General features: G+C 40.5%; 1 protein-coding gene across 3 annotated transcripts in view; it reads left to right on the forward strand.

Moving 5' to 3' along the window:
• The first annotated feature begins 650 nt into the window (after positions 1-650).
• The window catches only part of GRM5 (glutamate metabotropic receptor 5), a 244,074-nt gene continuing 228,146 nt past the window's right edge, over positions 651-16,578 (forward strand). For 2 of the 3 annotated variants that reach the window (XM_058018390.1, XM_058018392.1), the window contains exons 1-2: positions 1,682-2,351; positions 9,907-10,783. In XM_058018390.1, the coding sequence (XP_057874373.1) occupies positions 10,105-10,783 (679 nt within the window). In that variant the 5' untranslated portion in view covers positions 1,682-2,351; positions 9,907-10,104. Of the gene's footprint in view, positions 786-1,681; positions 2,352-9,906; positions 10,784-16,578 lie in introns of those variants that run through there. The other variant, XM_058018391.1, reaches the window with a different exon arrangement.

The following is a 16,578-nucleotide window of genomic DNA, read 5'->3' on the forward strand; positions in this document are numbered from 1 at the left end:
GCTCTAGCCACTTTATCAAAGTTAACTCAGGGGGGCAGGGGTGTGAGGAGGACATAGTGCAGGTTGGACATGGCAATGCAGTAGCACTGGGGGAGCCACATCATGTAGTGGCTGGGATTTGGGTCATTCAGCAGCTGCTTTAAAAAAATAAAAAGAGATAACATTTTAAGCAGCAACTCAAAGAGGGGAGAAGCAGCAGGGAGTGTCAAGCTGTGGAGCAGTGGCAGAGAAAGGCTGTTAATTCTTGAAAATGGATGCGCGAGCTAATCCTTCCCTGCAACTACAGCCTGGTAAATGGTCAGCAGCCTTTTAAACGCCAGATCAGCTCTTACTTAAATGGCATTTTGCTTTATTATTTATTTATTAATCCATTTTACTTTATTTATTTGTTTATTTGCTAAGAACAGCTTTAAACAAAGACATGATCTCTGCCTGGCACTGTGTTGTGATGTTTCCTTGGTGTTCCTTGTTGTTGCAGTAGGGCTGCAGGGATGTGTTGAGTTTGTCAGGGCTCAGGCTACCTCGGACCTTTCGCACCCACCCACGCCCGGCCACAACCCCACTCCCCGCGCCCGGAGCCGTCGTGCCGACCCCGGCGGAGGAACGGAGCGGAGCGGTGCCGTGCGGGATGGCTGGGGGTGAATGGAAGCAGGAGCCGGGTGTGCGGGGCTGAGCCGTGGAACGGGGGAGAGAGGGAGAGGAGAGGATTTGGGGAAATGCAGGGACACCGCAGGAGAAGGTGAAGCTTCGGCTGGCTTCCGAAGGGAAGGGTTAACCGAGGAAAGGTAAACGCGCTCTGCGGGCAGCAGGTAGTCAGCAGGGAGAGTGCTGCTGTGGGATTTGCGGGAGGGCGGGGAAGCGGAAGGGCTCGGAGGGCACCGAGCTTGTGGGCAGAATGTAGGCAAATGAAAAGCCTGTCCGTAGATTTGCAGATACGGTCCAGGGATGCTGGCTGAGGAAGCAGAGGGCTGGCAGGGAGCCGCAGAGCCTCTGTGTCCAGAGAGCCCAGGATGCCCGAGGGCAGAGAGCCGGGCAGGAAGGGGTGGCTGCAGGTAACACCTGCCGTGGGGAGGAGCGGGGACAGGAGCAGGGGACACATCCCGCCCGAGGGGCTGGCAGCTCGCTTTGCCCTTGGCGGGGGCACCTCTCCTCATCTCGCCGTGCCCAGCGTTGTCACCCTGCAGGCGAGGGAAGGGGCGAGGGCTGGAGAGGGCAACCTGTCCTTCCTTCCCTCCTTTTGGCTTGATATTCCCTTCTCTGCGTGTGCATTTTTGTGTAGAGGGCTGGTGGCTGCTCTTGCATCCTTTTCTCTCCCTTTGCCAGAGAGCAGCAGGCAGAGCCCAGGCTGGCATGCTGCTTGGTTTCCTGGAGGGATCTGTGCCACTTGGTGGCACTAAAAAGTTGCGCTGAAGCTCGGTGCTCGCCCATACAAAAAGCCCCCTCGCCCCCCAGCCCGGTGCGGCAGCGGAGTGCCCGGGACCCCGGCACCGCGACCTGGACAGACAGCAAACTTCGGGGGGGCAGCTCGCAAAAGGTCGCCGGTACCGCAGGGGTAAGGGGTAAACTCCTCCCTGCCACCCTGCCACTCCGTTTTAAACCGCCTTTTTTTTTTTTTTTTTTTTTTTTTTTTTTTTTTTTTTTTTTTTTTTCCCCTGCCTGTGGATGATGCTGCTCTGAACCGATTACTGCTTTCTTACTTGCCAGAGCCTAGTGCCGGAGAGAGGTGTCGCTTTGTAGGGGGACCTTACAACCTTCAGAGCATCTGGGGAGATTTCCTCACAGGGCAGAACGCAGGGCTAGCTCACTATAAACATAGAGAGATTGCGAATGTGAGGAAGGGCGGAGGTGTTTAAGCAGGTGGGTCAGGCTGCAGCAAGTATTTAGGAAGACCAAGGCTGTGGTGGTAGAGAGCAAAGACCCATCTGTTGTTTCATCGTTTGTTTGTTTATTCCTCCTCCTCATGCCTTCCCCCTCCCTTAAATCCAGGCACCGTTCACGCCTCTTGCAAATGAGATTTGGGCGATGCTGAGAGAACAGCGTGTTGCATGGCGTGTGTGTGCATGCATTCGCGGGGGTAGGGTACTCGGTCCTCAGCAACTGCCTGTGATCAGAAGAAAATAGGATGTGCCCGTAGCTGGAGGAGTGACAATGCTAGCCGAGTGGGGCTCACCTGCTGGTGATCTTTGCAGAGGCATTTGAGGATTATTCAGCTCCAGAAGGTCTGTGTGAGGAGTGCTATCTCTGCCGTGGCTGAAAATAGGAGGTGCCTACCCCTACCTGTCTTAATTATTGCCACCAAAAGGACTATTTTGCCACCACTGTGGGAAGAAGCGTTTGCTGCCACTGACAAGGTAATGCTGTGGGTTGGGAGAGGGTATTTATGTGCCCTGGATTGTGGACAGAAACCTTGTGGATGAAGGAGGGACTCTTCCCCCCCTGCTTCCCTTCTTGCTTTTGCTTGGTGCCCTGGTTGATGGAGGACTAGCACAACTCCTGGGGCACCAACAAGCCAGCTGGTGGGGTACCTCTCTAGGGGCTGCAGGGGCATCACGGGGTCAGGGAGCTGGAGGGCAGCTGGCACTGATCCCTCCCGAGGAGCATGATTTGTGTGGGGCTGCAGGGACTGGGGCTACTGTCATACCTGGGCTCGGTGATGTGTGATACAGTCCCTCTGCTCACAAGTAGGGATTTGTCTTGCTAGGAAGGTGTAATGGAAACGGGGATGTATTTGTTTTCCAGAGACAGCCAGGCTTAGCTCAGCCATAGACTTTTCTGTGTGACCTTGGGACAAATCACTTGGCTCTGCTCAGCGAGTCCCGTCTGTTACTTATTTAATAATCAAAGCTAATCCCCCCACGTGCAAAAATGATTCATTTTGGGTTGAAGGGGACAGTGATAGCACTAGCCGAGCATGCAGACAGAGACTTAAGCACCAATGTGGATGCACACATGCATGTCTGTCTGTGTGCAGAGCCGCTTAGTTGTGGCAGCGCAGGTAGCTATGTTGGGAGTTATTCTCCTTCAGCAGTTTTCTCTAAGACCCAGATCTATGCATTTATTAGTAAAAAATGCGACCCTGCGTGCCAAATGTGACCACCGTGCCATTTTCTACCACCGGTTGATTTCTAGGTTGTTTTATTTTTGTCTCCCCCATCCCCAGACCTGCCTGGTGACCAACGCGGGCGGCGGGCGGTGCTCAGCACCAGGGACAGCGCCCGCTCCTCGCTGCCCGCTGCCCGCCGGCAGCCCCGTCCCGCACCCTGGGGCCCCGCCACCCCCACAGCCCCACTCACATCCCATCTCTGCCCTGAGAAGCTATTCCCGCTGATGGGGAGGAGGTGACTGGGTGCAGGGAGAGCCAAGACGTTTCTTTCTCCTAGTCTTGACGACAAACTAGGGGATCATCTCAAAAGTGGCAGAGAATCATCTTAAAAATGCACAACTCTAAATCCCGAAAGGGAAAGATGTATAGAGGAGTTTACTGCCAGGCTCTTTAAATTCCCTATGACTCGTTTTTTTTGATTACCATATTCCTAAACATTTCTATCGCATGCTAATCTTTTGCGAATTCTCAAATACTTTGACTACGTTTTAATATTTATGTAACACAATCACAGCATTAATCATTCTTTAAAATGTTCACAGAGTATTTTGGGGTCCCTATATGGCTTTTGTGTCATTTTATCTTCCTGCATAGTTATGACATTGCTGGCATAGTGGCATCCCACCATAACCACTCTTGTTGCAACTTGCTGGAAAATGTTTTCTGAAACTGCTATTGCCTTCTCTTGATCACCACCTCCATCCCATGCAGTTTTATTGATTGTTAAAATGTCAAGGATTATAGATGAAAACACACCTGGTCTATTAGTTCCTGCACCACATGGTATAAGTGGGTTTTGGTAACAGCAGCAATACGTAGTACATTTGGCAAAATTACAGAGATCACTGCAAGTTTCCATGGGAAAATAAGAACCTACATATTAAAGCCAAAATTGTTTCAGCAACCTGAAAGTGTGTGTAAATGCAACATGGGGAAGAATTTACAGGCATTCCTAAGGATCTTGTTGATAATTAAAGCATTCTCTGGTTATTAGCTATGAAGAAATGAGATCAACACTTCAGTCTGTCATTTCCAGTGGACGTTCTGACCAAATGGTGAAAATTCTCCTTTGTTGCTTAGAATTTTCATATTTCTAAGTGGAATTATGGAAAACTGCTTTGTAGTCTCTCCTTTTGTATAAAGTCAGTTTTTTTTGTTTGGTTGTTTTTTTTGGTTTTTTTTTTTTGTTTGTTTGTTTTTTTGTTTGTTTTTTTTTCCCCAAAGATCTTGATCTAATGTCCACTGGAATTTGCAGAACTGATAATATAATGAAAAATGTTGGCTTGGTGTTGGGTTTTTTGTTTGCTTTTTTTTTGTTTGTGCACAGAAAAAAAGAAACCACAGTAGGAATCTCAGAACAGGGTGCTCATATTTTAATATTTTCAAATAAATTTGAGTGCGTCAGGTTTTGTGTGACCAAAGTGCATTACCTCTGAGGAATGGGTAGGGAGGACCTCCTTCTGCAAAATGAGCCTCTCCAGAACATTGGGAGATAGATTCCCAGACTAGTTTGAATGCAATGCTTGGAGTTTGAAATGCCATAGCAAAACTCAGCAAAGCTTTGAGTCCTCGGTGTACTTTCTCCTAATATTGGTCCAAATCAAGATGAGCTGAGAGGTTGCTCTCTTTATGTAACTGTTTCTAAGGCTATTCCATATTTTTCTACTGTAAGATCTTTACTGTGAGAGAAGTGACATGACTGACTCTGAACAAGAAATTCAGTTGCTGCTTGCTATGGTTTTGTCTTCTCTGATGACAAAACATTGGTTGATTCCTTGGGATATACTGATTTGATCCATATCAACATGTATGATCTAATTTGTGATGGATTTAAATTAATTGTGGTAGGTATAGTAAATGAACGCCTGGAAAATATTTGATCAGCAGGTACAATGGCTTAAAGTTATACAAACATAACATATAAGTAAATTTTGTCACTACAAGTGAATGGATTTTAAGGACGTTAGTTTTTGTGATTTTTCTGATCCTAAAAATCCTTTAAGGAGAACCTTAAACTTTAGATAAGTCTTTACAGACATTTGACCAATAATATTCTTCTTCTGAGAAGCACAGAACATATTCCTAAGTGCTTTCCTGGACTGGGCCATGAGTTCTATTACAACATTGTTTTTTTAATTCAGTAATCTGATGCTTTATTTTTATTATTTAAATCTGCCTGAAGATTCAGAAACAATGAACAAGCCTGCTGTAAACTTACGAAAGTGTAACAAACAAGAAACCCAAAGAGAAGCGTTGTTACTTCTCCCTTTAAAATTTCCCCCCCCCCCCCCCCCCCCCCCATGACACAGATGAGAGTAAATAAAACAATTTCCCTGGGCCGGGTGGATGTTTTGCCCGTGCGGGGCCGTGGTGCCAAGATTGCCGAGCGCAGGTGCCTCGCTGCGGGCTCGCTAGTGGGCGCTGCTATAATAATGTAAGCCCCGGAGGAAAGGGGGTCACCCTGCAGCTTTGAGCACACTCACACCTGCCGGAGGAGAAGCCCTTAACAACAGCCAGATGCATCCCTTGTATAAAGTCTCAGCCACAAATATAGTGGAAAATCATCTCTTTGTGAACCACTGCTCACAGTCTGGTTTTTTTATCAAGTTGTTTAATAATGCCCTTAGATATTAGAGTGCATTTTGTTTCTTTTGGTCTCTACAGACTGCAAGTACTGATGGACATGCATTTGAGATTGGTATAATTTTGAAAGATTTATATATTTTTAATAACAAAAGATTAGTGTGATGTTTCATGGAATATTACAGATGCTCATTTTCTACTCGGTTAAACCTCAACATGAAGTAGCTGGAACTCTGCCCTAAGGGAACAGCTGAGAATTTCTTCTGACAGAGTCTGGCATGAAGTTTGGATTGCCAGGGAGAACAGAGGTCACAGGAACATGTTGAGTGCTTCATCAGATCTGTGTCTTCAGTCATCTGGGTAGTATGTAAACTTTTGTCTGAGGCGAGACTGAACAAAGGACTGATAGGCAGTGTTATTTTTCTGTCCTACTTCTTCTGCAATTGCTCCAAGCCTCAGGTTAGTGGAGCAAAAGACTGAGACCAAAGTGTCCTCTATTGTTAAAGCATGTGACTTCAGGATAAGTTTATAGTTAAATCCATAGCAGAAATAAGCAAGAAACATTGACACGCCAGTAATTAAGTACCTGATTCCATTTCACTTATGGTTCTGTCAATTTGGGATAAGTACATTGATGATGAAGAAATTGAACAGTGTGAAAAATAAATGTGATCATAAGTGCTGTGAATGTTGCCCATCAATGAAAACAAAACAGATAAATTGTTAAATGGGAAACAATTCCCATTACTTTGTGCATGCACTCAGGAGTTCACTGTCTTTGAAACTGCTGATATGTCTGTTCTCAACCTGAGGGCTATGGCATGTCAAATTCCCTTTAGGATTATCTCTAACAAATTAAACAAGAGTTATATTTAAGCTTATGAAATTTTACTTAATTTTGTTTTAGTACTCATCCTGGTTGTAATAATAAGCTGCCTGTAGTAAGAGAGAATTGTAATCAAAACATGAAGGGACTTGTATGTGATTCTTTTGGGAGAGAAGCACAGTGAAATTGTATATTTGAATAGTTCCCTTGGCCATCTTCTCTTCAGGAAGACTTTCTCCAGGAAATATTATTAGTGTGCTTAGTCTACCAGCTCTCTGCTCAACCATTTTGCCTGAAATAGGATTTGTTACCTGATTATTCTCAGGATATCTTCTCATGCATGGCCAGCTGTGCCCATCAGAAGCATGACAGGCAATAAATACAAATTGAAACACTAGAAATTCTGTTTAAATATATATAAAAATAATCTTTTTTTACTGTGACTGTGGTCAAACAGGTTGCCCAAAATTGTTTCTGTCTCTCCATACCCTCAGAGATATGGACATGAAGCTAAGAAATGTGTTTTAATTGAACTTACAGTAAGCAGAGGGAATGGACCACATAACTTCCTGAACTGGTTGAGGCTTTCCACTCAACCATTCTGTTCTTAAGTTTATGAGTGCAAGACCAGAGAATAAGATCTCTATTATGCAACACAAATACATTGAAATATTTGTCAATATAAATTTCAAGTTGTTTCATTACATTGTGAAAATATTGACTTCAGGTGCTTTGGATGTGAATGCTAAGCCCAATATATAAAACAGAAGGAGTGTTCTCAGTGTAATTAGGGAAGTTTTAAGTCCCAAGTAAATTGACCTTAGCTTTAATCTAGTGAAGACAGTTCATTAATTGTGGAGCAGCCACAGCCAGCATCTGGCCATTTCTTTCCCCTTGGATGCCATGGAGGGGAAAGGTTTTATTGTTCTCAGAAATAGTAATCCCCCAGCTATGACATATTCTAATATTGTGGAGCCAGAAATATGAAGGAGCCCTTCAGCTTTGTCTCACTCTTTACGCTGTAATTTTGTACTGATAGACAAAGCAGAGAACTATAAGTAGAGAAGAGCAAACAGCTGTTCTTTGGAGGGAAGAAGATAAAAATGGCCTTCCTTCCCTCTCTTTCTCATATATCCTGTATGGAAATTTTTAATCCATAAACACAAGACCAAAAAAATTTGGTGAATATGAGTAGCAGCATTAAAATGGTACATTAGATTTTTTTGTACCACAAGCTCACCCCAAGCCCCTGAAATCTCTCTGTTTGCACATCTGCAGATTCAAAGGCAGATGGGTTATAAAAAGACATCTAATTGTATATCCAGTTACAGTCTGCAGCAGAGCTGGCATTTGTCTATATGTACTTGTGTTCTGGATACGTAGCCTTAATTTGAGAAGTTCAGAAAAATAACACATTCAGTTAATTAAAGGTATAGGAGTTTAAGAGCTCTGATCTTGTACAAGGATATCCCCTGTAGTTCATCCTTTTGACTGTTTCAAATTATATGGTACCAACTTCAGAGTGATGGAATAAATAATTGCAAGACATAAGCAATAGTGAAAGTCTGTAATTAGGGACTAATTAACCTGAACGGAATTGCTGTTATTCCTTAGTGGCAAAGGGTTGCAGTATTGATAAGCCAACTCTTCACAGAACAAAAAAACCCAAACCTTCTTGAAGTGTTTTACAGTTGTCTGAAACTTATTTTATTATTGTCACTTTATAATTCTAAAATTAATATTACATGAACTTATTAATATTCCAATTAGCATTTAAATATTGTATTAAATGTTTCCTCTTTCTAAGAATTTGTGTTTTATTTGGGAATACTCACTAAAACTCACTCACTCCTCTGTGAAAATAATCTATAATTTATACATCTTGGTAAAATAATAGAGAAAGCCTAGAATCAAGCAGAAGAATATTTTTATAGTTGTGTGTCTCATCTTCAGAATCAGGAAGAGTTTCACTGTGTCACTATACTGAATGAGCTAGCTGTGAGGAGTAAATTCAAGATTAAAATCCTGTGAGATTTTCAACTCAAAGAAACAGAGGTAGATTTTCAATTGTGATTGTTTCTCTTACTTTACAATATGTAGGACCTGTTAGAGTCGTTAATGGATTAGAAGTGATTGGTGGTGTCTGAAATGTATGAAATTTGAAATTTTTTTTATTGCATCTGAATATTTATGTCAATAAAACTGAGACTGGGGTCTTCTCCAGAATTTTGCAGTTGTTTTGTTAAAAATTAAATTGGGCATATTGGTTCCCTATGTAGCTCAGCTTCTTAGATATAAAAGAGCACTTACCTTTCTGTACTACCAATGTATTCACTGGGAGGCAAGATGGTATTTATGTGCTCAGGGATCAAGACCTGGCAAACAACTGTTTAAGCACTATATTTAAAACTGGAAACCTTCTGCTGTAAATCCACTGCCAGGTGCAGAGCATTCTCAAATATATTTTCTGGTTCCACAGGTTAACCACAGCCCAAGATATGAAGTGTTTGCTGATTTATTTATTTATTTATCCTTCAGCAACAGTGAAGATGAGTGCAGATTGCATTTCAGTCTACAGGTAAATGTAGCTGGTCAAATGTTTTAGGATTAGTGCATCTGTACGGTGTTTATGTTGACTTCTTGATACCAGTGGAGTCTATAGGGTTATGTACAGTATAAGGATTTTTCAAATTGCTTTTTGATGATTTTTGAAGTAAGGATGTAAAAAGGTGAAAATAATTTTATTGCTTTGCTGGTTTAGAATTATTGTTTCTTTGCCTAAAACAAATATAAATGTTAATAATAAAAACAGTTTTCTTAATCTTGCTTAAAAGCCAACTTATTTCGCGTTGTATTTTGAAAACTAAAAACAGATTTATACATTCTGCATTCCTTAGAATAACAGCTTTGTTTGTCAATAGCAATTTCCTAGTGCTGGAATGGATAATAGAGTGCAGTCCAGGGTACATTAGTGTGACATATGTATATTAGAGATATAGAAAATGTCTGAAGTTAAAGGGAGTTGTTTTCTAAGACGTGTATTAGAAATGGCAACACGACTTTCTTCTGTAGAACTAAATACTTGCCAGTCTTTTGTGCATTTGAAAACATTTCCCCAAAGAATTTTTAAATTGTCAAAAAGAAAGCAGTTTATTTAAACCGGCAGAAGTACAAGCCTAAGATTGTAAAACACTCAAGTGAGATAAAGTTTTCCAGCTTGAAAACGATGAAAGGAATCATATGCAGTAGACAATGTATAACAGGCATTGATCACTGTAGAAATAGGTGCAATTTTAGAAAAGATTGTAAGATTTTCTATCTTAATATATATGATATATTTTGCTGATTTTATAAATAATTTTAAAGATATTTCTTTGTTTATTAATTTTTGAAGGGTATGAGGATTATGACCTCATGTGCAGCTCTGCATAGCTGTCCACTTGGAGATGATGGTGACTCCTTAGAGAACAGATGCCAACTCCTGGTTAACAATCAGTATAGTGCTCCTCTCCAGAAGATTTGATAACTGCTTTTCACCAGCTGTCCAACTTTTTTCCATCATGTTGTCTCTACCAGCCTAAAATTTCCTAAAATGGTCCTTTTGCTGCTCCTTGCAATCCTGCTATTGAAGGAAGATGTCTGCGGGAACTTTGGGCTTTTGGTTTCAGCACAGGCAAATGAGAGAAGAGTGGTTGCACACATGCCTGGTGATATTATCATTGGAGCTCTATTCTCTGTCCATCACCAACCAACTGTTGACAAAGTTCATGAGAGGAAATGTGGAGAGGTAAGAGAGCAGTATGGTATTCAGAGAGTGGAAGCAATGCTACATACCCTTGACAGAATTAATTTGGACCCCACACTGTTGCCAAATATAACACTAGGATGTGAAATAAGGGACTCCTGCTGGCATTCTGCTGTGGCTCTGGAGCAGAGCATTGAGTTTATAAGGGACTCTCTCATTTCTTCGGAAGAAGAGGAAGGGATGGTGCGATGTGTGGATGGATCATCATCGTCTTTCCGCTCCAAGAAACCCATTGTTGGTGTCATTGGGCCTGGCTCCAGCTCCGTTGCTATCCAGGTCCAGAACTTGCTGCAGCTTTTCAATATACCTCAGATTGCTTATTCTGCCACAAGCATGGACCTAAGTGACAAAACTCTGTTCAAGTATTTTATGAGAGTGGTGCCCTCTGATGCACAGCAAGCAAAGGCCATGGTGGACATTGTCAAACGCTATAACTGGACCTACGTTTCTGCTGTACACACCGAAGGTAAGAGGTAGCTTTTTACCACATAAAAATGCCTTTGAAATACTCTGATGTGGTCTAATTGATGGGTGATGATAGTTTGATGTTGTTGGATTTTTGCCAGTCAGCTCTCAACAGTATAGACTTTTACTTTACTTAATAATAACTTTATACTTTCTCTGGGTCTGAAATAGCATCATGTTGTTAACGGGTGAAACACACGGGATGGTGTGTGCTCTAGGGCCACTCATTGGTAAAAGCGCTTGATCTGAACTCTCCAAATTTAATTTAATTTAGATCACATTTATTTATTTTTCTTTATCTGCTAGTATGTAGAATACTAATTATGACTATTTTAGAATCAATGGATAGAGAGCAAGCAACTGGTCTTCTTAGTGCAGATCAGAGCTAAATCATCATTTGAAACTGTAGCTGAATCAGAATGTGTTCCTGCTTAATGTTTGAGCCAGAGTGGCACAGGTACTTAAAAACATGCAATTCTGACTAATATTTGCATGCAAGTTGTTCCAGCTCCTCAATATATACATATATTTTTTTATCCTTTTTACAGTACTCCATGGAGTATTGCACCACTTCTTCCTCTGTCTATGGGCATTGGTTTTGGGACAGAGCAAGGGAAGTTTCCTTGAACTCCCTCACACATTTATGAGCCATCAGGTGTCCAGAAAATCAGAATTGTCTGTTAAATTGCTTTCCTCCTTTTACTTATGTGAAATAGAGCTTAAGCCTTTTACCCAGCATTCAGAAGAGTATGTGATTAAAGGGAAATGCAATGGAAAAGTGCACTTGATTTCATTATTCCTTGTACTGATAGAATTGAGTTCATCTTGCTAGAAGTGACTAGAATTTGATACTGTCTTAAGAGCAAGTTTTGTCTGGCCTTGCCTAATGACACCACCATTTAAGGAGTTTTATGGAATTAAGTTCTGTGATGAATTTTAGGAGTTCACCACATTGCCTCTGTTCAAATAGACAGATGCTGAATGGCAGGCTCAGAATATAAACTGAGAATGAAAAATGTTAAGAGATTGAGTAGTGGTGGTGACGTTGCTGAACAGTGGCAGATGCTGCTGGCTTTATTATAACCAATAGAGCACAGATTGCCCTTCCCACACACTGAGTATGTTTCTCTGGCAGGCTTTATACTATTCAGAGCCCCTTCTGAGGAGATGCTGGTCCAATGGTATAATGTCGAGATGTCTTTCCTCCTACAGATATGCAGAGAACTTATTCTGCAGTTTAAAAAAAAAAAAAAGTTCAAATTTGCATGTGGATTGTTGCAACCGTTTTCATCATGACAGTGAGAGCTGGAAAATAGCTGAACCTTTTTTTGTATGGGGATGCATGAATACAGTAACAGTTTAATCCAAAACTTCAGTGTTCAAAACAGTGTATAAGTCACTCTACATGACATCGTGTAGTGAGGGTATTCTGTACCAGCTGATGCCTTTGGCATGGTTAGGTGTGCAGCCTATCCTTCACAAACATGTATGAATAACATCATGGTCAAAAATAATGCTACTAACAATAGCATAAGATGTTATATTCCGAATACTTTTGATGACTCATCTAGTTTTTATAATGAACAACTTTGACACCTCTCCTTATTGAGATGGGATGGTTTTATATTCAGTGTGGGAATAGTCATGCTTATATCCAAATCTGATTCTTCACAGTGAAAATATGTCCTTTTTCCACTTTCTGAGGACACTCTTTGGAGCAGATGGTAGCATATGGCACGTTAATGTTACAGCAGAGGAACTTTGTACTCCACCCTGGAAAGAAGAGAATAGGGACACCAGGGCTGGAGTGGGACATAGATGCTGTGGGCAAGATGAGAAGACAGAAGACCTGAATGTGAAGAAGGAGAAAAACAAAATTATATATGTAGCACAACATATGCCTGCTTCTGCCATTATTAAAGTGGATATGCTAGGTGGAGCATTGTTAAAACCTGACACCTCATTCATAGCATATATACAGCAATATAATTTTGGACTTCAGTGAAAGAACATGAAACTTGGGTGAATCTTATGATCCTATCATCTAGTTGCACAATCTGATAAGGATGATGAATAGACTCTCAAGGTAAATGGAGATGAACAGACTCTCCAGGTAAAACATCAAAAGTTTTATTACAATAAAACCGATGGTATTTATGATAGAATAAAAAAAAATACTAGCTGATCAAGATACTTCTTTGAAATGTGGCAATGTATGATCTTCAGGGCACTTTCTAAGGACTGTGGCACATGTTATCCCTTGTATTATTTTTAAACTACCTTTAAAAACCCCTACACATTAATGATAAAGAAAAGGAACTGAGTAAATAAGCAAAAGAGAGATTATTTATTTATTTATGTTGTAATTATTTTTCATTTTACTGTGGCATCTTGTAACTTATAATATTCTAAATATGCCACTCAACTCAGTGTCCTACATTCACAGGTATTATTTCAAACAGAAAAAAAATTTTGAATCCTTCTCCTTAAGATTTTTACTGATATAGGATCCCAGAAGATTCCATAGAAGGTAGTCCTGCTTTTCACACATAGAAGGTAGTTCTGACCAGCTACATTCATTATCTTTAACTAATTTTCATTCATTAATTTGCTTATTAACCAGATTCTTCTGATCTTTATGATCATTCTGATCAGTATGATCTTTGGCTTCTGTGAATGATTTCCATGCAGAGGGTGGATCCTCTCCTCCAAAGCTGGATGGAGAACAAGAAAGAGACATGAAAAACCTATTAGTTTAATTCCTTTGGTAGTCTCATCAGCAAATAAATTTATAGGTCTCTTTTGGGTCTATTGTAAGAAAAGCCTGGCATACATCAACAATTACATAATAAAAAGCTTTTTGTTTGAATCTTTCCTTATGAATTTACTAATTATCTTTGTCTGCAATGGATTAATGTTTTGGAAGGTTGATCTGAAATTGTGTTGTTAAATCCTCACTTAAGACTTACAGATTTAAAACACACAAAAAAAGTTAATTCTTGTAAACTTAACTCTTTTTACATTTAGCATTAAAATTTAAACTAGGTGATGTCTCCAAGTTTACAAGCAACCTAAAAGTAAATTTTTTTCCTAAAAATGGGAAGGCAGGAAGGACAGCTGTCAGCGTAGCTCCTGTAATTTTGAGAAGGAAGGTTCTTCAATCCCTTCAACAGAAAATGTGAGCAACAAATGAATGACATTTCTCATTAGAAAAAAGTCATATTTCTGTAGTGTATTTTACAAAGGCCAATCAGAAATCTTTGCAAGTCTTAGTCTTGGGTTGTAACTCTGTCTTTCTCGGCTCTGTCAGGAATCATTATCATCACCTTTCCCCTCTCTCCAACTCTTCCTTACATTATCACTTGTGGCACCTCTGAACCAACCTGGCTTTAAAATAAAATTTTTCATGCACAATGAGGGCTGTTTTCCAAAAAGCCATATCAGTTCTGAGGTTCAATCCACGCTGTGGCCCCACGAGCAGACAAGTTAGCTGTGCATGGCAGGGAACTAGGAATAATCAGGAATGAGGGAAACTGGGATATGAAACTCCTTCTACTAAGGACCTATCACTCAAAGCCTGAAGCAATTGTCTCAAAATTTATGGGTTACTACAACAGGCATGCAAGGGTGTGCTGGAGTGCCTACTGATCCAACTCTTTCAGCTGATGTTACAGATCTTTTTTTCCACTTCTGTGGTAGGAGCATAGGTCAAACAAATTTTCCTTAAAATTAAACCAACATTCACTTCTTAAACCCACTTCACAGACAGACAGCAAGTCAATAATGCAACCAAGAACTGTGTCTGTGCTTCTGTGTGAGGAAAAGTAGTACAGCAGAGAGAAGACCCCTAATTTAGTCTTGCAATCTTGCAAGAATGTTTGAGATCCTTTTTTGTTGCCCACCTCTGTGGAAAGTAATGCTCACAGGAAAGTGTAGAGAGGGAAATTTGCATGTGTGGTTTTGGGTGGTGATGGTTGGCAGGCGGGCTGTGCAGCTCATGGACCATGGGGATTTTTCTCAGCCTTTTCTTGCTTAACCACTTGACACCACAGTTAATCGAAAATGGTGGGAGAAATCTGGAAGAGGCTGGCTGGCTTCCAGAAGAGACAGAGTTGCCTGTTTACCTCATTTCCCATATGAAAGCATTCCCTGGTATTTTTGAAAGATCAAAGAAAAATATGTGCAATTTTCTCTTCTCCAGTCACTGAAGTTTGAAAGCCTCATTCTGAAAGCCAGTTTGAACTCAGTACCCTCCTGTTAAGCAGACTGACATTTGGATCAGGCCTTCCTAGTCAGAGACAAGATCAATCCCCGAGAATCTCTGCTTAAAATTTGCCTGGAGTGAAACGAATTAATAACTAGAAAGGCAATTTTCATTGCCATTGGAAACCATTTATTTTGCTGCACTGAATGGGGTGAAGAGGTGATGTATGCTGGAAAAATAGAACTGTACAGGGGTACAATTGAAACACAATAAGCCAAATATATTGGGGGTGGAAAGGGAGGCATTTATTCTGCTTATGTAAAAGGTGTAATTTGCTTTTGAAGGCAGTCTTAAGAAATAAGACAGTTTGTTGACATTTTCTTCAGGCAGCTCTGCCGGTAAACATTGAATGAAACTCATCCTCAAAGTACTCTGTGTTGAACTTCACTTTCCTCCATTTTAATTAATCATAAGTGCATATAAAGAGGTGGTTCACATTCATTTTCTTGGGATGTAATCTGGCAAGCGTAACGAAAGCAGACTGCTTTTTCCCTGCACATAAAGGTTATTTCACACAGTTCCTTTCATTTTTGTTCAAATGTATCTGGTTAAAAGACTTTTTTTGCCCCCATCCTTTGCTCCCAAATGAAAAGCTAAATCAAAATTAGTCATAGTCTGTGAGACTAGGGAGAAGAAATGAATGAAAGAACTGCAACAAGTTGATGTTAAACCAGTTGCCTGGAACAAACTGTATTTGCATGAAGTCTTTACTTTAGACTCTAGATTTGTATCCTTTAGAGACAACAATTGTATCATGGTCAAAAATATTATTTGCTTTTCACAAAGTAATACAATTGAAATTTGGGTTAATTTTAGTTGAAGCAGAGGTGAATTTTTTTCATGCTTTATATGCAGAAAAAACCCCATGTTGAAATAATATACCAAGAATGTCTATGCTAGTCCATGAAAATATTTTTATTTGCAGACAAAATCTATTTCTAAAAATCCATTTCTGAAAATTGAAGAATTTCCTGTCTAAAGACTGGAGAGTATTCTATTCCAGCAACATTTAATTTTTGCTATTGGATAAAAATAATTATGTGTTTGAAGTTTTCTGAAATTATTTTTAAACTGTTTCAAACATAAATTTTTAAGATCAGAATTATCACAATTTGATATTCTCCTAATCATATTAATCTTCTATCAAAACTGAAAAATATCTCTCATCTGAAAGAAAATATGGGGAAAAATACTCAGTTCAAGTTCCAGTCCTATCCTGTTGCTTGCCCATTCTTATTGAATATTGACATCTGTAAGAGGTAGCTGTTTCCTTGCCTAATTTCAAATATTGATCACAGTATCCCAATTGTGAAAAGTGAGCAAATGCTCTCTGCCAGCTGGGAATACTGAGACAGAAATGTGAAGCAACATTGAGTTAATGTTTGTCTTGCTCTGCAGTGAGTGACTGCCCAGACAACATTTTAACACTGCTCAGGCCAGACACACCTGCTGTGAAGGATCTTGGCTTACAGAAAAATATAAAGTGAGGGGTATACTCAGCATTCTGTGAGTGTAATGGGGATGAAAAATTA

Source organism: Melospiza georgiana, chromosome 2, assembly GCF_028018845.1.
Source record: "Melospiza georgiana isolate bMelGeo1 chromosome 2, bMelGeo1.pri, whole genome shotgun sequence".
In the NCBI taxonomy this organism is placed as follows: Eukaryota; Metazoa; Chordata; class Aves; order Passeriformes; family Passerellidae; genus Melospiza; species Melospiza georgiana.